We start from the raw sequence: 21,288 nt of genomic DNA on the forward strand, positions 1-21,288 counted from the left end.
CAATTAAGTATTTTGTTTCCCTCATCCCACAAGGACAAGGGTTTCTGTGTGTTAAATATATTCAGAAAGGAGGCCATCCTGTGTTTCATGCTTACAAATTGCAGCACTTTTCTCCCCTACGTGGGTTGTAGGCCAAACACTAGCCAAGGAACAGCCAAGGAACTTTACATTGAGTGATACTTTTCAACTACATTGTTTAGCATAGTAGAAAATATTGGGTGGGGGGATTAAAAAGCACGTTCAACATGAAGTGAAGTTGCTTGTGAACAGATTTCCTGTACTTCATACCAAACATAACTGCAGGGTCTCCTAAGCCTCTTGGCTATTTCCATGGACTCCAGCACTGCCCAAGCCCTGAATAGAGAAAATCCTTTACCTGCAGACCTGGTGCAGCAGTTGCATTTCGAGCTCTGCCCAACACACCTTTGCTCTCGGTTGGAGGCGTTCCCCTCGGGGAGAAAACACCCTTTGTTCATTCTTTGCACCACGTTTCATCTTGGCCCCGCTACCGAGACCACCTACAGGGATGCCAGTTGGTATCAGCTGCGTTATGCTGAGCTGGTATTTACAGGAGCTCACGGTGGGAACCACATCTTAGGCAGCCTCTCCACCCAGCCACACGTCGAGGGCAGAATCCTGCTTCACCCACCACCAAATGATGGCAGCTAGCAAGCTGCCTGATGGAAAACGGTGAGCAGAGAGTTTAATTGCAAATTAGCAGCTGGAAACGAGGAGGGCTGAGTGGTGTGCGAGCCGCCAGCTTTCTGCAGGGGAGCTTGGAAACCTCCAAGGAGCTTTCCAACCTCTTGGGAGCTCCAGTGAGCAAAGTACTCACCCGCAGCATGCTTGGGGTTTGCTCCACCTAGAAGATCTACATTTCAAGCCACCTGGTGCTGCAAGAGAGCCAGAGGCCACACACTTTTGGCAGGACATCTTAGGGAACACCTGTATTTTAGGATGCTACAAGCAGGTAGCTCAATGCAGCAATGGGCTGTGCTCTTCAGTGGCCAGCAGTGGTGATGATTTTAGCCTGGTGCTTGGGATATCCTGGAGCCTTGCAGAAGGTGGCTGCTTTCAATGCACCACATGGAAAGAGCTCCACATAAACAGGTTGATGGAGAAATTATTTACCTTTTGGGGTGACTAGTGGGTTGTTGGTTTTTTTCCCTGTTTTCACAATGAAAAAGAATTGTATGCTTTGATTTCACTTCAATTTTATTTTCAGCAGGGCAAAACCATGTAAACATGGACTTCAAAGTGCTGCCAAGCCTGTTGGACATACATCTGCACAGCACCAGGGAGATGCTGGGGTGTTCCAAGTACAAGGCTCTCCAGACCTGGATCCACATCAATCCTCAGTGGAGTCCTTATAGAAAGTTTTCTTTTCTTACATACAGAGACAAACCTAATGCAGTAGCAGGTGAAAAACCCACACTTTAAGTCTCATGATTTATCTTCACAGCATCCCTGTGTGTGCAAACACCCTGTCTGTACCCACAGGGAAACGCAGCACAGAAAACCTGAGTGCCCCAGTAAGGTCCCATAAAGATCATGGTAGAAAAAAAAAGCCTTAAAAATCAGGTCACTCACACACAAGTTCAGTGCTCAGAGAACTGAACCATACCTTTCTTCTCCTTTATCTTTTCCTTGGATCCCTCAAAAGCCTTTTCTGCTGCCCCAGCCACCACACCAACGCAGCAGGAACCCACAACTTGCTGTGTCTTGCAGCACCCTGCCAACACCACACCAGCCCTGCATATTACAACACCATTGAGGGGGGAATCACAGGAATTTTGGAAGCGTATGACATTCCTATTACTGTTTCCAGAATTCCTCCTGAAGAGCCTTGTCATTTTGTGCTGGCATTGGCTGGCCCAGCTCCACATGAACCAGTTGCCCTAGAAACAGGCTTTGCCCCAGGGCCACATCCTGGAGCCCTGACTCAATTAAAGAACAAATTTGAGTCAGTGGAAACTTGTGTGAGGAAGGACTGAGTAAAAACCACAGGGGCAAAGTAAAACAAGCCATATAGTTCCTGAGGAATTAGCAAGAAATGCTGTAATCCCAGCTGTGCCAAGAGCATCAGGGAAAAGGGGTTGGAAAAGATCAGCTGGGGGCATTATGGAATAGGTGTAAAGTCAGTAAGAGTTGGAAGTGGTTTACAGGATCAGCCTCAATATCAGTAGTCTGAGTCTCTTCAGAGATCTGGAGGGTTTAGGGATGTTCTTTTTGGGCTGAAAAAAACCCCCAAAAGTCCAGTTAATATTTGCCTTTAATTTCTTCCACAGACCTATTTCTTGTAAAATCCAAACTAGGCTGGAAAAAGAGAAGAGAGACCTGAAAGATCACTAAACATGCAGAAAAAAAGTCATCCCAGAGGGAATATGAAAACCATCTGCCTGAGAGTCTCTCCACACTCATCCCACAGGCATGACCAGTGAGAGAGAGATGCTCTGGTGGCAAATACAACTGAAGTGGCAAACCCTGGTCTTGGCTGGCATCAAAAGCAACCGCCCAGCCAGCCGGCCAGAGAGCTTGTTTGGCTAAGAGCACATTAGCCCCTAGGCTAGCCAAGGGTTTATCTGTTGGAAAATCCCAATCATAAGTGCTAGCTGCAAGGGGATTAAAGGGGAAAAAAAAATAAGAAAGAAATGGGGAAAGATCAGGCAGGACAAGCCTGAACATGTTGAGTTTGTCCTTCCTCCGTTACAGTTATATCCTCATTCCTCAGAGCAAAAGGCAGTTCAAAGAGACAATAAAGCTCTTTTTAGTCCTGTGCTTCGCAGCAACGTCACCCAAAGGGAACTGAAGCTGTTCCCAGAGATAAGGCAACAAAAGAAATTAAACCCTTTGGTAAAACAACAGCAGGGAAACAGAGGCACCGCTTCAGACCTGACTCTGGCATTCAGCTGAGGAAAGGGGCTGTACCTTAGTGGTTTCAAACAGATTCATTTACTCTGCTGCTCCTCAAACTCTGCAGCTGCTTCCCTCCGTTTGAATTGCAGGAATATTAACCTCCAAGGCTCGCCCTAACTTCATTTTATGGGAGGGATAGCAATTTATTGTCAGGAAATGAGATTCCCCTTCGGGGTGCGACTTAATAAAAGCTTCACTTTATGTCCCAAGAAAATTGGGCTGAAGCACTGTAGGTTATAGGATGGCTTTGGAGCAGGGAAAGTGTAAGAGATCTGTTAAAACAGCCACCAAACAGAGGGTTTCCACAACCCCCTCATTTGGGCACAGAAGGTGTAGACCAAGAGATGGTCAGAAAAGAACTGGAGCTCACAGGCAGGGCAAGGAGCACGCTCAGGATGGACCTGGGAGGTCTCCGAGGGCACACTCACCCCATCCTGTCACCCTCCCAAACCAAATGAAGTAAAAGCAAAGGCCCAGGGCATAAAGATCCCACAGGGATTAAGTGGCAAGGGGAAAATAACTGGATGTGCAGCTAGGAGTATGAGATTCTACACAGCCTTAGTGAAACTCAGCAGCTGAGATACTAGTCATGGGTGGAACAGGCAGAAAGAAAAGGCTCCATCACCCCTCACCAAATCACCCAGAAACCATCAAGTGCTTATGTTGCAAGGTTACAATAATAATAAAAAAAAAAAGCTGTTTCACTTTTTTTTAAATTAATTTTTAATCTACTTTACCAAGACTTGTATAGAGTATGGAAATCACTCATCAACCCAGCTCTGGGGTCTCATTGCCAACATATGGTCATGTAACGGTACCAAACTTCAACGTGGCACGGGACAGACCTTTTCTGACCATAACTGGGCTGCTTGAGCACTTAATTACCCAACTGGAAAGCCATAAATACTTCAGACTGACTCAGTTCGGGTGCACTGGATTTCTTCTTGACTTTCACTGCGTCAGGGAATTTCTTTCCACCCTACAGCCTTAGGAAAGGGGCAAACGGCTGGAGGAGTCATGAATAATCACAGAGGGACTTTTCCAGAACAAGGAGGTAGCAATGTGAAAAAGTCTTTCTTCTGGGGTGACATTTGCATGACTGAGGGATGACATAATAAGTCCATGAACAAATAAGGCTTTATACTCCCATGGTGGCTTTCGAAACCTCCCTGCACTGCCTTGGTCTTTCCCTTCCATGCAGAAGCCTTGCATTTTGGGGGCAGGAATTTGAGCCCCATCTGAGCAGGTCAATCCCTGGCTCCCCAGCCATGGCTTTCTCTCATTTCTATGCCTCAAGTTAATGATGCTGTTTTACAGAGCACAATGTCTTGCTGTAGGCCTGAAGGGATTTATTTCTGCTCTGGTAGGAGGGTAGAAGAGCCAAGTAGAGCCCAGGGTGACAAATTTGTTCGCATAGGAGATCCACCAGCATGCAGCTGGAGCCACCTCTGAGAGACAAGGGCAGTGCCTGGACACAGCAGAAAGAAAAGGTACCAACAGTATTGCCAGAGAGTGAAAAAACAGCAGCATGCCAAGACCTAGTCCCTCCTCACCCCAAAATACTCAAACCCTTATTAGACACTTGGGAGCTGCTGAAAGAGTCACACTGAAAAGGAGCTGCCGAAATGCAGCCAGAGGAGCAGAGTGCCAGGCTGCATCCTTGCACTGCAGGTACTGCCAGGGCACCAAAGCAGTGCTGGAAACCCAGGCAGGGTGTAAACACCCAGCAGGGATGCTCAGGCTGAGGCAGAACTCGTGTTTCCTTCCCAGCACGGGCCATCTGCCAGACGTGAACCTCTGCTGGGAGTCAGCCCGCGGCGCATCCCAAGCTCCGGACAAACCCCTTTTATTTTGCAGGTCATTTATTCTGCAGGCGAGGGCTGAGCAGGGATCTCAGGAGTCAGACTCAGGTAGCTCAGCCCCCTGCAGAGGAGCAGCCAGGGACTTTCAGAGCGGGGAAGCAGGCGCTACAGGAACGACGGCTGCTGGCCCCAGCCCAGCCTCCCCAGCCCACGGGGATTCGCTCACGCCGGCGCCGGCAGCGAGGAAACCGTTTCTCACCAGGATAGGAAGTCGAGCTCTTGGCAAGAGGGGAGGCAGCTCTCCCACAGCTCCGGTTGCACAAACAGCTGCCTTCTGCTGCGTTTCAACGTGCTTCCCTGCTCCAAAAATAATTTCCTGCTTGGTTTGATACCGTTAGCAGGAGCGCGGGACGCAGGCGGAGCCGGCCAGCCACCCCTTTCTAGAAAAAGCCCCAATTTCTTCTTTTTTGGCACCATTCTACAGGAGAAAGAGGTGAGTGGGTGATAGCACAAGCCCTCTCCTCTTCCTCCATGAAGGGTTGACGCAAGGCTGGAGGAAAGTACCTGCCACCTTCACCCCCTGGGCGTCCTCCCAGAGCTGAGATTTCCCAGCCCTCGCAGCCTCTAACCCTTATGGCACAGAACCAACGCTCAGCAGCCAAGCTGCAGCCACTGCCAACGTAAAGTTCAACGACAAAGTCATCGCTTGCTGGGAGATTAGGAGCTGTGCTGGTCCTGGACAGAGCTCCCTCATGGCACGAGCACCTGAAAGCTCATGTCACACCTCCTTTCATTCCCCGCCGGATGATGTCGTGTCCCCTTTGGGGGCTTGTTGGAGCAATCCCAGCCCGGTGCTTTGGGAATAGCAACCCTTTCCATTCTTAGCTGGACTGGAATTTGGATAGCAAATTTTGTCCTAAGGCACATCTGATTTCCTCTTCTGCATTCCCAGCCCAGGCATCTGCATGCCCCTTCCCAAGGGCCTGCCTCGGGGGCCACCTCCAGGAGCCTCCATCAGCAGTGCTTTGGAAGTCTTGAGAAGCACAGAAAGTCAAAGATGCCAAGGATGCTGACTGGGAAGCAGAAATCCTCAACAGCAGCAGCCAAGTGATTTTCTGCTGCCTTTCTCCTCCTCTTAAACCTTGAAACCAAAATTGTACAATACCACTTGTTTATGCTTACACATTTTAAGCCCAAAGAGACAATGAAGGACCATTTAGTCTGCTCTCAGCTGCTGGAGGACCTAAGCCAGGTGGGAGGAGAGAACTGGTGGGAAAAGTGTGCAAGCTGGTTTCAATGCTGAGCCTGCCACCCCCTGTTGGCCCCACACCCCGTGGAAGTGTCCCACCCACTTTTGGCCTCTGCCTTTCCTCTCAGCCTCCCAACCCCCTGTTAGCATCCAATACCCATTTGGCCTCCACCATTCCATTCAGCCTCCCACCTCCTTTTGTTGTCTACGTTTCCACTCAGCCTGCCACCTCCTGTTGGCCTCCCACCTCCTGTTGGCCTCCCACCTCCTTATGGTCTCTACCTTTCTGCTCAGCCTCCCACCCCCTATTGGACTCCTTCCCCCCCTTTAGTGTCTACATTTCCACTTAGCCTGCCACCCTCTTGTGGCCTCCCACCCCCTTTTGATGTCTATATTTCTGCTCTGCCTGCCACCCCCTCCCAACCTCTGTCAGCCTCCAATCCCCTTCTGGCCTCTACCTTTCCACTCAACCTCCCACCCCTTATATGTCTGCAGCTGCTGCTGCTCCCAGAGCCCGAGGGAGTGCAGATAAGCAGCAGTTCAGCTTTTCCAGACATAGCACAATTCCTGTTTACAGCCTCTGGGCTAAACTTTTCAAAAGGAGCAGCTAGGTGTCTATTCTTGTAGGAAACCAGGTGTGTAAACAGTTCAATTAATATACCCAGCAAACTGAGCTCTAGCACAGCAAAGAGGGCTAGTGGAGACAAGCCAAGAGCACAGGAGCTGAGGAAGGGAAGTACTTTTAAAGAATATGCCTAATTAGAGATGGGCCTAGGCCAAAAGTTGGTGTTTGAACACCTGGAATAGCCCTGGGGAGCAGAATTGTAACCTGAACCCAGATCTACGTTTTGTAACTTGCCCCTCTCCCAAATGAGCTAAAACCCAGCCCAGACCCAACCACCACATATTCTGAGCTGCAGTTCTCCAGCAGCTGAAGCCCAGAGATGTGGCTTGCTACTCTCAGATGGGTTTTGGCCAAGCCCTTGTCCTCAGCTGATGGTGTCCTCTGTCCCCCTCACCCCACACTGTCCAGTGCCCTGCTGTTGGTCCACTCTGCCCCACTCCAGAGCTTGCTGTTGCTGCTTGGCAGCATGCCCCTGGCACACATTCTGAGCTGCAGTTCTCCAGCAGCTGAAGCCCAGAGATGTGGCTTTCTACTCTCAGATGGGTTTTGGCCAAGCCCTTGTCCTCAGCTGATGGTGTCCTCTGTCCCCCTCACCCCACACTGTCCAGTGCCCTGCTGTTGGTCCACTCTGCCCCACTCCAGAGCTTGCTGTTGCTGCTTGGCAGCATGCCCCTGGATCACCAGCTCAAGGTGGAGATGCTTATTTGGTGTCTGGTGGCCCATCCTCTTTTGCTTCCCCAGCCATGGCATCCTCAGCTCCATGACCAAGCCTTTCACTGCACTGCCTTCTCCCTGCTCTCTCAGACAAAGCCAAGTGGCTCCTCCACACAGGACTGCAAGCCAAATACTGACAGCAACCCTCAGTTTTGTGCCCAAGCCACAGAATCAGAGCTTATTTTGAAGGGCACAGCCTCTGTGGTGGGGAGAAGTCTCCCCATGTCCCTTATGAGCCCTTGCAGAAGTGGCAGACTCCCTTCTCTCCCTTACAGCCCCAGTCTCTAGGACAGAACACCAAACTTCACCCACACCTTCCCACCTCTTCTGAATGCAGATTTTCTTTACAGCAGCAGCCCAGTTGGCAGAGGAAGGCCAGCCCCATCCCCACCAACCACCCTGTCACGGGCACGTCACACATTTCAGACAGCTCCAGAGGCTGACTAAACATTTACTTTGGGATGGCTCAATTCCAGAGTCCAGAAATAGATCCTTGTCCACAGCAAGTGAGCACCCAGGCGTGCCATCAGAGGGTTTCGTTGCCCCACTGGCACTCCTAGGCTCTCCCCTACCTCAGGGGGCCAGCTCTGCCCAGCACCCAGCTCCCTGCCACCCATCCTCCTCTCAGGGCAGAGCTGCAGGTATGCCAGGAGGCCTTATCTCCAAGCTAGATTATTCTTGGGAGGGATCTAACAGTCGTGTTGGCTTTATCTGACCTTGAGTCCTGTTAGACTGAGGGAGGTGACTACTCTGCACGTGGCTTTTGATTGCTTTCCTTTCCCCAGTGGGCACCCAGCCTCTCACCAGCAGAGAATGGGGTGGACTGGCACAGCTGGGGAATGGCAGACAGGGTTTGCTCACTCTGGATGCCACAATAGCCAAGGCAGTGTTTGTGTTTTGGGAACTTTTTGAGCAATTTAGCTCTTCTGCTGTCCAGAGCAGCTTTGCACTAGGGATGTACTTTTCTGGCTATTGCCATAGGTGAACCTCCAGCCCTAAAAAATAAAGCAACAATAAAAAAAACCAAAACCAACAACCAGGCTTTATATAAAAATCACAGGAAAAACTTTACAAATACTTCAAGGGCAAAAAGACTCCCTCTGAAAAGTACCTGCCACACAGGGCAAAATCAAAATGATGCAACTTTTGGTAGGGTGGACAGATTAGAATCTGGCAGTTCCACATCCCAGACAGTGTAATCCTATGCAATGAGAACACACGTGGGTGGAGTGTGAGCCATGAGCCTGCTGTCACCAACCACAGGCTCCTCCACTTACCCTAAAAAGGGTCCTGCAACAAATGGTTTCAAAATTTCCTTTCCAAACATCACTAGGTCCATCTAAAATGACTTCTCACAGCAGAAAGAGACCTAATTCCTGGAAGACTGAGAAACATCCAGGGTTACACTGGAAAACATCAGCCAGAAGAATTGATTCATCATCTGTCTCACAGCCAACTGTGTCTGGACACTCAGAAAGGGGAGGGAAAGAAACCCATCACACACCCCACAGATAATCTGTTACACAGCTTGCTGTCAGGAAAGAGCCTTTCTAAGCTTCTGTAGGAAGCAAGCTTGAGCATCCTCAGCTTTAATAACCATTACTGTCTTTCATCCCCTTTTTTTTAAAGTCTGAGAGCAGCATTTAAGACTCTTGTCTCCTGTAAGCATTGCTCAGATGCTCCCCAGATGCCTTTTCCAAAGGGATTTCTAATTATCTGGTTTTTAAGATACATCCTGCAGGAATCTTTTAGGTTTCTGGAGGTTTCCCTTCCTTCCTCTACAAAATTTCTCTACCCAGACCTTGATTTAAAAACAAGCTCCAGGGAAACACTTCCAATGACTTCAGTATGTCTCGGATCACATACCCTAGGGGTGAAAAAGAAATGAACCAAATCCCATAAAGAGAAATAGGGTGCAGATTTCAGAAGGATTCACAGTGAAGTTTTATGAAGAAGTAATTGGTCCAAAAGCTTCAGCCTAGAGAATCACAGAATAAAGGAACACTCAGAGAGACTGAGGAAGCTAATCCTGCATACAGACCACAAAGGATTAGATGTATAATCCCCTCCCCACCAAGAAAAATAAAGTCGAAGCAACAAGTGCTGTAATAACAAGTAAACAAGAAAACCTCAGATGCTCAGAAATAGTCCAGGTTTTCACATCCTGAACTACCTTAAATGGACCAGATTTCCAAAAGCACTCCTCTGAAAATCTGATTTAGACATCCCCAGTGGGAGACTGAAGAAAAATCGTGGTTGGTTGTGGAAAGCTTGATCACAGAGAGAGAGAGGTTGGAGAGCACAGAGCTCCTCACACATTTGTAAAGCAAATTATTCTAAGGAACATAGAGGGCTCATGACCCTCCCAGGCCATCCAAGCCACCTCCCAAGCAACAGTTAATTACAACAAGACACTTACTCCTCCAGAGCTGCTGCTCACATCCCCCCAGATGGGACACAACCCTATAGGGCATTAGCCCTGCCCCCTGCCAACGCCAGCTGGGCAAACTGGGAGTGCTCCTGCATGTGCTGGGGCACAGCCCCACGGCTGGCCCTTCCCCGTGGTGTCAGGCCTCCCAGAGCACACCATCAGCACTGCCCTCCTCTTGGGTCAGCATCTCTGCTCCAGGCCATGTGCTGCCCCACTTGGCACAGGGCAGGGCTCAGCCTGAGTGCTTGGGACCTTGCAATCTGAACCTCCAGAGAAGGTTCCTGATGCTAGAACTACCTCCTCCCTTGGCTGTGAGAGCCCACGGCTTGCCAGGTTAAGGAGACAAGCCCCAACAAGTGCTAGGGTTAGCCTAGAGATGGCCCTCCAGAAACTCCTTTGCCCTCTGGCTCCTTTCACTGCCTGAATGCTTCACATACCTCTGGCTCTCACTGCTGCTGGAGTGGCTGTGAGCAGAGTTTCATAAAGAGGCTGCAAGGAAACGAAAACCCTGGGTGGGGCTGAGGAAGCTGGTGTAGTTCATGCAAAGGTCAAACCTTTTCTGTTTCCTTCTGAGCACCCCAACCTGGCCTTCCTCCAAGGCCATGGTGAACTAGCACTTCATGCCAATGGGGTGTTCCATCTCCCCATCCACCCAGCAGCCTCCTGCTTGTCCATCAACCTGGCAGCAATGGACAGGAGAAGCAACGGGAAGGATTTAATACCCCAAACTCCTCCAAAAGGGTTGTTTCTCCACCCATCCCATAGAGCCACCATATTTCAGGCAGGAGGAAAGCAAGGCTGAACAAAGTGGGTGTGCTGTCCCCTCTCTTCCCCCATAGCAAATGAAGGTCCATTTTGGAAACACTATTTCCTTCCAGCACAAGCCCCTTGGTGCTGCTGTTTTATGGCCCCAGATGGCCCAATACATCTAACAGCACTAAGTTTTCTCCTGCAGAGCTTCACTCCTTCAACTCCTCAAGTGCTAACTCCTCCCAGTTCACCCTTCACATGCCAGATCTACACATTTCCATTCATCCCAACCTCCCCTCTCTTGTCTGATAGTCCTTCCCACACAAGCACCACATCCTTCCTGCCCCAGCCTCACCACGAGCCTGAGTTCATTCACCAAAGCAGATCAGAATGGAACATGAGCACGACCCATGAGGACATCAGCATCTAAAGCATTAGGAGATGTAAAGGAGAGTTATCCATAGGAACATGTGCAGGCACAAACAGGGGGAGGTCATGTCACCCCATGGTTCCTCCTAGGTCCCTCTGCTAGCTCTTTCTGGGCTCACATCTGCAGCCTTTGTACTTCAGCCCCCAACCTCTGGTACTTCCCCACCACTGCTCTCTAAAGTTGTCTGAGCTTGGGTTTTTTTCTACTGCTGTTCTGAATCAGCAAGAGGCTGTTACTTGCTTTTGATAAATAAAAAAAGGCCCCCAAAATAGGATAATACCTAGGCTCACAAAGGCTCTGCCTACCCAGGAGACCAGGGGATGAAGAAGAGGATGCATCCAGGAAAAAACTGGATGTGTTCCCCTGAGGTAGCAGGTATTTGCAGGAGCATACCTCATGATAAAGTCTGCACCCCAAAGGCTGTGCCATCTAAGCATCAATATTGTAAATGTATTGGGAGAGGGAAGGAAAAACCATCTCATGGCCCCATATTATGCATGAGGAACATCAGGAGAGAGGGATGGGACAACTTATTTGCACACAGGAAAACTGCAGTAGAGCCAAGTCCCAAATCCCAGTTCAGGGAGTTAATTGCAGCCTATTCTCTGCTTTCTATTTTCTGCTAACAAAGAAAACAGTATTTCCCTGGATTTCACACCCCAGTGATACTGCTGGATTTGCTGCCCAGTCCTGAGACATTCCAGGAGTAGGAAGAGCAGCTCAAGCTCCAGTGAGCCACGAGCAGACACTGCTTCATTGTGCAACCTGCACAGTGAGGGTCACATCCATCCCTTCTGGTGCTGCCTCTGCTAGTGAGGCCAGACCCAAAACACCTTGTGCCTTTCAGTTTAGGGGAGCTGGGTTTTGTGTGCCCCTCCTCTTCTTTTACACTTATTACTTGAGGCTGTTCAGTCAGGCTTAACAAGAAAAATGAGCCACAACCTCAACAGAACCTTGCAGGAACACAGCAAGCACCCAACCATCAGGGTACCACACAGAAACCCAGTGCTTCCAAAGTGCTGGGCAGGGGAGTGGTGTTCAAACACCTGAGCTGTTTAGCAGAGGTAACTTCACAGACAGGGCTGCCTTTGATTGTGCTCTAGCCACCACACACACACCAGGAGGTTTCGCTCACCCGCCGCCCCCTCACTTTCTGACTCCAGGCATGGGGTGGTGAGGCAGGGCAGCTCCCCTGGCACACAGGCAGGAGGAGAGATGGAGAAGGTAGAAAGGAAGTTTCCTTAGCTCCCCCCTAGGTATTTCTCACCCCACTTTATGTCCTAGCTGTCTGCTGGGGTAACTGCTGTCAAACCACAGCAAGAGTCCCTCTTCCCACAGCTCTGGTGCAAGTCAATCCCCAGCAACCTCCAACCATCATAAACCAGCCACAGAAAATCTGGATACTTGCTCCCTTTTTATTTTTTTAGTGCCTTTTCATGATGGTTTCACTGTGAAGATGAAACAGGTAACCCAAAAGGGCAGAGATGCCCAGGAGGAAGGAGGGTGCTGGGGGAGAAGGGGCAGGTGGACACGCTCCATGAGCTGGCACAGCCACACTCACAGCCCTCCCACCAAACCCCTGCAGAACATTTAGTGGGAATGAGGGCTCTGAAGGAAAATAGGGAGCTCCTGCCAAGGCTGAGGAAGAGGCTGTCAATCAGCTCAGCTTGAGCCTGGCCCTCCTCAGCCATACCCTACACCAGCGAGGGCAGCCACCAGGCATGGGCTCTCCATCCCGTGAGCTGCTGGCTCCTGCCCTGAACCCCACTCTTCCTCCCTTGGGAAAGGGCCCCACCTATAGGTGAAGGCCCAAAGAGCCCTATCATCACACCTCTCTACACAGAACTTCAGAGCAGGGGTTGTAGGGAGAGCATGGAAGAGACAGGTTCACTGCAGGTCTGCAAAGGGGAAACCAGGACACCTCTGCAGAGCTTCACTGTGATCTTCCAGCGGGCAAACAGGAGAAAGACAGTGGACCTAAACCTCAAATTAATGTCCCAGAAGTGGTAGGTGGGGTAGAGATTTGCAGGAGGGAAGGGCTGGGAGCTTAGTGCAGACCTGTTGCATGAAGGCAGCACAAAGAGGGGAAACTGCTCAGGACCTGCATCCTGGTGACTTCTGGTGTGTTCACAACCCAGCATCAAGGTACTCCAGGACTGTGACCATGGGCAGTGTGTTGAGGGGCAGAGCTAGTGTTTTGGGACTCGTGTGTTAAGCAGAAAGCTTGAGAAGTAGATTGATTCCTGAGCTCTTTCAGGACTGCTTCATGAGGAGGTAAATGGTGCTGTAGAAGTGCCAGTGCCCCTCCATCAACCAGAGTCCAAACAACAAATCTAGGTGTAGCTGTCCCCACTGTAGATGTCTAAGAACAGGTGAACACCCAAAAGTGCACTGAGGCATTTCTCAGGTTCAAGAAGAGTTTAAACAAGTCATCAGAACTAGAAAGCTCTGGTGCTGGGAACAGGAAAAGAAAAAGAGTGCCCTGGACCTGAACTCTGAACCAACAAGTTGTAGAAGGATGATGTGCATGATTCTCTACCCAAATTAACATGGACCTTACAGGATGTCTTTGGGACTGTGGCATCACAGAATCATAGAATCCTTTAGGTTGGAAGGCATCCAAAACTAAGACTGTTGTCATGAAGAGTAAATGAGAAAAAAAATCTCTGGATCCTTTTTCCACAGAAGGCCACAACTGAGGTCTTCTGCACCTTCACCAAACCATCAGCTCTTTCCTTCCCCAAAGCCCCACAGAGCTCACCCAACAGTGACAGGCCACGTTGCAGCCCAAGGATGACTTGGCTGGCAGGCAGGCACCACCTCCCTCCCTCTCCCTAAAAATCTCTTGACACAAAGGACAAAGCAATGCCTGTCCAAGCATCACAGATCCAAGCTGCTTGGCCAGTCATCATCATCCCAGGCAAAGAAACACCACAGTTTCTACTGGAAGGAAGCAGGAGCAGCTCCCAGCAGCAGAATACCCTGCTTTGTCCTGAGACAGAGCCCAACCCTCTCACCCTTTGCCACGTTCCCACCCTGCCTTCCCAGCTCCCAACCTTCAGCCCTTTCAACACCCACAGTTTTTCCACTCTGCTGCAAAGCGAGGAGAAATTCCCTGCCAGAGGACACTGTTCAAATGGCTTATTGAAAAGAAATGCAATTCCCTACTCCAGGCAAACAAGCTCCTTCTCTTCCCCTTGAGGAAGAAGGATAATACTACAGCCAGAGGAAAAAAAAAGAAAAGAAAGCAATCCCCAAAGCCTGCTGTAATAATATTAAATAAGAAACCAAAGGGGTTTGGCCAGGAAAATCCCAAGTTCAAAAGGATAATTGCTCCAAGAGATTTAAGCCTACAGCTGAGTCACTAAAATGAAGAAACCTTTCCTTGTCCATAGAAAGCAAACAAATCTTGGGTCATGCAGCTTCTGAATGTCCTTGTTAGAAAGAAAGAAGAAAGAAGCCAAATGCAATTAATCATAGCCCCAGAAGAAAGGATGAAATCTCTGTAATTAGCTACCTAGGCTCATCTTTCCACTTCTGAAGACTAATCCAGCATTCTTCTTTCACCCTTCACCTACAGCACTGCCACAAAAGTCTACAACAAATACCAGCTGGCTTCTCTCCAGGGGGACACACTCACCTGCAGCCTGTGGTCCCCTTAGAGCTTTGCAATGAGTCTTCAGGGAGGGGGGAACATCTACAGAGAGCCAACAGAGCTCCTCTTCTCAGTCACTTTTTGTGAAGGAGCCATTTGCAGGCTCTCCAAGAACCCAACGTGCTTGGCTGAACTACACAGCTAATTTTCAAGCTAGGTAGTTTATAGCCACAACCCTCATCCAACTGATCAATGACCAGAAAACACCAACTGAAAAAAAAACCACCATACAAACACAAAACCACTTTCCAAGTGGTCAGGACTACAACTGCTTGTTTTTATACATTGGCTTCCACCACATCCTCGGGTGGTGGAAATTTGCCTGACCATCACCCTGCCCATAGGAAATGGGTCCTTCACAGCTGCACACACTTCTTACAGCTGAGTGGACAGGGCTAAATATTAAGAGCAAGCTTTCCAGCAATTAAATTCAATAAGGCAAAGCCAGTTAGGGGAGCAGCTCTTAATTACAAAAGGCAAAGCCACATTCCACAGAGGAAACGCATCCAGGTAGGAATACAAGTCACAAATCCTTTGCTGCAGCTTCAAAGTTTTGGAGAGCATGGGGAAAGTGTAGTATTTTAGAGAGCAAGGGGCTGGTGGCTACAGCTCAGGAGTGCAGGTCAGGATCTAACATCCTAAAAATCCTACTCAAATCAGAACAAACCATTCAACTTCCCCGGGGCTCCCTCAACAAATAAGGGTTGACAAATATTATTTCAACAATGAAAACAACAACAGACCAGCTCTTTAGGTCAAATACATCACTGGTAAACACAATACAGTGGAATAATACCAAAATGACATCAGCTGAGGAGCTGAGACTGATTTCTACCCCCTCTCTTGTATATAAACCATCTGAATGGTGCTGTCAATAACATGGGGGAACGCTGGCCAGCTTTGTGGTGAGGGAGAACAAAGAAGGCAGAGTGAACAGAAATCTCCATTTTTGCCCTGAAAAGCAGCATTTCTGCCATGTCATGGCAGAGGAAGGAGACAGAGTCATTCTTCTATGGAAAAAAAATGGAAGTGATTACACAGCCAGAGCCTTGCTGTACAAATGTGGGAACTAGGAAGGGATGATGAACAGCCAGGCTGTAGGACATGGCAACAGGGCCAAGGAGCTTCAGGTACATCCCCAATGCAACACCCACTCCTTTCCCTCCAGGTCAGTGCTGCAGACACAGCCAGAGGAGCTGGGATGCTCTGGGGCTGTTCCATGGCACAGAGCTGCCTTCATCTGCTCGCAGGGCTCAATTCCTGCTCACCACCAGTATCAGCCAGAACACTAGAAATCAGTAGGTTGCTCTTCCAGTCTTTGCACAGAAACCTGGCAGAGGAGCCAAGCACAGTGTCAAAGCAAAATGGGATGTAGAACCAGACACCAAGTGGCTTTCTCAGCCTGGAGCTGCTCTTTCTAAAAACCAGCCCAACCCTCTGCGCATCAAGGTTGTCAGAAGGGTCCTGCCAGCACACTAGAGAATTCCTACCAGCCTTCCAGTGGGATGCACGGATCCTCAGGGTGAAACCCAAATGCTGTGGGCAGCCAGGCTGCTTTGCCCTCTATGGGGCAGAAGAGCAGCCCCAAACCCCAGCGATGGGATGCTCCAGCCAGGCACCAGCTGTGAATTCGAGCTGCCCTCCACTGGATGCGAGGGAAATAACCCCTGCCATGGGGAAGTCAAACCAGAGGCAGATTTTTAGGTGCCTAATTTCCCATAATTACAGGCACCACTCACTTTTCTCAGCGATCTGCTGCAGGCACAACTGTAAAGGCCAGAAGGTTTCAAACTAAGCAGCAACCTGGGGAGTCTGGAAGCTTTGTGTTGTCTGACAGCATCAAGCCCTGACATCCAGAAGCCAGACTGCATTCAAGTGTCTCCAGCCAACCAAAACAGGGGATTCTCTCCCACTACTGATTTTTCTATAAAACACTGACTGTTGGACACACTTGATTGTAAAATCTCAAATTTTTGCTAAATAATGCTACTCGAATGCTGATGTTTAAGTATGAGCATATAACCAAACACACAGAGGGGCTACAATCACTATTTGATTAAAAATAATACTTATTAAAACCCAACTCAACCATCAATATCTAGAAATACTTTAAAATCCTTAATGAGTTATTAGGAGCAACCTGGTCTAGTAGGAGGTGTCCCTGCCCATGACAATGGGGTTGGAACTAGATGATCTTTAAAAGGTTTCTTCCAGCCCAAACTATTGTATGATTATATATATCCACAATTTTCATTTTGTGTAACCATATAACAAGCACAAAACAAATCCTCCTAGGCAGCTTTGTGTCAATTGGCCCACACAGAGAAGGCATCAGCTACAAAAGAATGAAGGAAAACCTTATCAAGTTTCAAGCAAGAGAAAGAAAACTGCTGAGACTGCAGCAATTTCTTTGGCCCAACACCCCCAAGGTGCAGCAGGACTGTTTAAGAGCAGGCTCTGCATTGCATGTTGCTTTTCAGCACACTCAGCTCCAAAAAGAAGACAACCTGGAGACAGGCAGACTCCATTTCTCACTTCAATTTGATCTTAAATCAATTTCAGTAGATAGAAAATGAGATTTCCCAACAAAATCTCCTTAAAGACTGCAGGAGTAGCTCTCTGTAGCAGCATGGAAAGCAAAGCTTTGAGTTCTGGTATGATCCTCTACTGCCACCAGCAGTAAGATATCATCAAAAGCCACAGAGGAAGCAAAATACCCCTTTAGCAGCTCCCTCAATGACTGCAACAAAACCTGAACAAGTAGGCAACTCACCCAAATTTGGTGGAGAGGACACCTCCCAGAACAGAGCCCACGATGATGCCTATTCCAAAGCAAAGGCCCAGCTTCCCCAAGGCATCAGCACGTTGGGAAGGAGTGGTCAGGTCTGTAATAACCTTCTGAGCACCTACAGGGGAGAAAATAAATCCCTTGAAAGCAGCTTGTTACAACAGCAGCAGGTATACAAAATTTTGGGCCACAGAAGCAGTGCCTGCCCCAAAATGGTCTTTGCAACCCCAGGGCAAGTGCTCGTGCACACTGCTGAGTGGAATTGGTTCAGCCTGTCAGTCATAGGAAACAAAACCACTCAAACCACTTCACAAAGAGGCAAGAAGAGGCTTCACAGCCTATCTGCTTGAGCTTTCTAGCATGAGTTACACAGAATTGTAGTGACTAAAGGTTGTTCATGGTTTTTACTAGAAATATTGAGGAAAAGCCAACGAAAGCAGAACAGCGAGATGGGTGATGGAAGGTATTTTTTAAACCACCTTCCATTTTACAAGGAGAAAGGAAAAAGCTCCTATAAAAAGCAAGTTTTGCTCCTATAAAAAGCAAAAGAGAAGTTTGGGACAGGGCTGCTGCCAGCAAGTGATTGTCACTCATGTCTGGATAGTCAAGTCCAAGCAATTTGCTCAAGACCATACAGGAGGCTAAAGCTGGGACTATAGGCTGCACCAACACACCCCCTGCTTCATTTTCTCACCATTTCATCCCTGTTTAGCACCTCCCTTCCTTCATGCTGTTGAGCAAGAACAAGAGGAACTGGGCAATAAAAGCACTTTGAAAAGTCACTCAGCCCTGACCCACCTTACCTGGCATCCCGTGCATGAACACCGCTGGCAGCCTGGAGAGGAACAGCAGGGGGATGCTGGTGGAGATGGACAGGAGCAGGAAGAAGACACTTCCAGAGGCACATGAGAGAATTAAGGCTGCTCGGGTGCCAAAACGATCTGCAAGCCTGGGACAGCAATGGTACAAGGTTGTCAGGATTTGGACCCTGCAGGTCATTACAAGTGTGCTGCACCCAGCACCCCCTCAAACAGTCATTTGTTTCTTGGCTGAGCTGTAGCAAGACTCAAGAAAAGCCAGATTTTTCTCAGCTTCAATTTAACTTGAACACTGCTCTTTCACAATTTTTTCCTGCTTTTTAGGAATGCAATCCCCCACCACTCCATTTTTTGGGGGCCTGTTTGTTTCCTTAGGAACAGTGGCATGTGTCTCCTGGAGTAGAGAGGCAGAAAATCTGGGTGTTCTCTCCTCTTTTCTCATTTTGATAATGAGTTTATAGATGCACCAAGATTCATGCAGGTCTGACTTTGTATTAAACACTGGTGTAGCTACAGCAAGATTCAGCTGTAGAAATGACATGACCCTCAATTACTTTCATTGAGAGCTCTACTTAGCACAGCTAGATACCCTCTTTTTTAGCTTTCCCAGGCACAAGACATTTCTAAGGTTACTCATGGCTATAAAATATTTGCAGGATTAAGCCCTTAGGACCTGGGCTCCGAGGACTCTGATGGTTTAAGCCTGTTCCCAGTATATTATTACACTTAAATGTGTGCCATTAAAACAAGTTAATATAAAGGCTGCTTCTGTGTTGCAGGATTTCTAATGATAGTCTTTATTCTCCCCTTGCCCATTTAAGAAGTCTTCAAACATTTCAACAGGGCCACAAACCAGAACAAAATGATTTTTTTTAAAAAAAATTAAATTATAAAACTACCTTTTGCAGCTACAAAAAGGGTCATGAGAATTATTCTCACTCACCTTCCAAAAATGGGACCTCCCACGAGCTGGAGGACACCAAAGGTTGTCTGGAGGTAGCCAAACCCCACTGAATCCAAACCCAGGCTTTTTGCCAAGTACTGAGAAAGGGAATAAAAACCACAACAGGTCATGGGGAATGAAGCATGCTACCCTCCTGAATAAAAGCTTAATGCCTGTGTAGGGAGAACTACAGCTCCAAACAAGCAATTCCCCCAGTTTCCCAGAGCTACAGGTGAAATCTTCACTTGGCCAAGCACAGGCTGCTTAATAAGGACCAAAACTCTGTCCCACACCATCCCCTAATGACAATCAGGGTGATGTGATCAAGCCCATCAATCTGGCACCCTTTGAAGTCTAACAGAGCTGGACATAGCTTCTGCTAAGTGGTGGAGTGCCCATCCCTGGGGGGGTTCAAGAGACACGTAGATGTGGCACTTGGGGATATGGTTGAGTGGGGGGCTTGGCAGTGTTTGGTTTAGATAAATCACCTCAGTCATCTTAAGGTTTTTTTTTTCAGCCTAACTGATGCTATGAAACCAAACAGAAAAGTGGGAAGCAGTGATTCCTGCTCCCAGCTTGCTTGTTCTACCCTCAGACAAACCCACCTCCAATCACTGCAAGGAAGAAGGCACACACTACCTCAGCTTCACCCAGGGCAGGGAAGGGCTCAAGCTGCTCCTGCTGTGCAAATAATGACCCAGCTTCCACTGCCCAGGCACAGCTCACTGGCTAGCCAGGGACACACTTTCTCTGCTGGAAAGCTGGCACTGAAGACAAGATGTGCTGTGAAGCAGGACAACCCATACTCACAGGCATGACTCCCATCTGCATGAAGAGGAAGGTCATCTCCAGGGTGACAATCAGGTAGGTAGCAAGGATCACTCGTCCCTGCTTGGCCTCACCCAAGGGGCCACGTGCCCCCAGGGTCTTGCTCCTCACTCCTGAGGCTTGGTCCTCACCTCCAGAGCTGACCTGGGCCTTCATGGTGCTCAGGGAACGACTGGCTGCAGGCTGGAAGATGACACGAAGGTCGGGGCAGAAGCTGTGTGCACAGTTCAAAGCTTACAGTGTGAAAGCTGCCCAGTCAGCACGCCAGCATTCATTTTTCTTTCTCTTTTCCCCTCCCCTTTGCTTACTGGCCAGGCAGGATCTAAGGTAGCCACACATCAGATCACAGATCCCATTTCTTCAGCTTTGTCCCAGGTGGGCTCCTTGCTTCGAGTACCATCACAACAAAATCCAGCTTGAGAGTCCCAGCAGGGTGGAATTGGACATTGCCCCAAACAAGAGCACGTGACAGACCCTTCAGCTCCTTAACTCTTTCACTTCTTTCACTCTGGAAATGACTGGTTCATTCTCCATGAAGGGCACTTCAGTTTTCTTCTTGGAGGTTGCAAGTGAAGCATACAGCAGAACACCTGTTTCTTGCAGTAGGTTGACACAGCTCCTGGACCAAGCACAAGTCTTACCTGCAGACAGAGCTGCTCCCATCACCACCACCTCTAACTGAGTCATTTTTCCTCCTTCTCCAGCTGCTGCAAATTTATAGAGAACCTGAGCTGGCAAATACTCACACGTGACTCCACTCAGGCTGCAAATGACCAGCCAATGGCAAAAACGTTGGAGAAAAATGAAAAAAATGAATAAAAATAAGGAAAAAAAAAGTTATTAAATCCACACAAATCGTGAGGCTGACTGTAATCTGGGGATTTAAATAAACAAGACTCATTTGTCCTTTGAGGGTTTTGTTTGTTGCCTTGCTTGTTTACTTAGGGTTTTATTTGTTGGCTTGTTTGCTTGGGGGTTTATTTCTTTGTTTTCTTGTTGAAGCCTGGAAGTCTGGCTAGGTATTATCTTTATTTTAAAGAAAAAAAGAAAGCAGAGAGCCCAGTGCCCTGATTTGGTAGATCCACAGGACTTTTGCTAGGAAAGGACCTCTGGAGATCCCATCCACCCTCCTGCTTGAACACATGGTTCACCTCATTCCTGATGAGCGGGCACCACTGGCTCACACAGCATCACCACCACCCCTGGTCCTCACGCTGGGCTGGTGATGTGCCCAGTTGGTCCCCAGTTGGCATTGATGTGGGTCAATATTCTGCCCCAGGCTTGGGGCAAATTGCCACCCCTTTCAACTTGAAAACTTTGGTTTTGGTTGATCCAGCTC

General features: G+C 48.7%; 1 protein-coding gene across 1 annotated transcript in view; it reads right to left on the bottom strand.

The window, feature by feature from the left end:
• SLC22A18 (solute carrier family 22, member 18) overlaps positions 1 to 20,105 on the bottom strand; it is a gene marked incomplete at its 3' end in the record, with an annotated part of 50,068 nt that extends 29,963 nt beyond the window's left edge. Inside the window, exons 1-4 of the mRNA XM_008941192.1 lie at positions 19,932 to 20,105; positions 19,122 to 19,219; positions 18,164 to 18,309; positions 17,346 to 17,478 (exon numbers count right to left, since the gene is read on the bottom strand). Of these exons, the coding sequence (XP_008939440.1) occupies positions 17,346 to 17,478; positions 18,164 to 18,309; positions 19,122 to 19,219; positions 19,932 to 20,105 (551 nt within the window). The remainder of the gene's footprint in view (positions 1 to 17,345; positions 17,479 to 18,163; positions 18,310 to 19,121; positions 19,220 to 19,931) is intronic.
• Positions 20,106 to 21,288: the final 1,183 nt, after the last annotated feature.

The sequence above is a fragment of the Merops nubicus genome, unplaced genomic scaffold, assembly GCF_000691845.1.
Source record: "Merops nubicus isolate BGI_N331 unplaced genomic scaffold, ASM69184v1 scaffold1755, whole genome shotgun sequence".
NCBI lineage: Eukaryota > Metazoa > Chordata > Aves > Coraciiformes > Meropidae > Merops > Merops nubicus.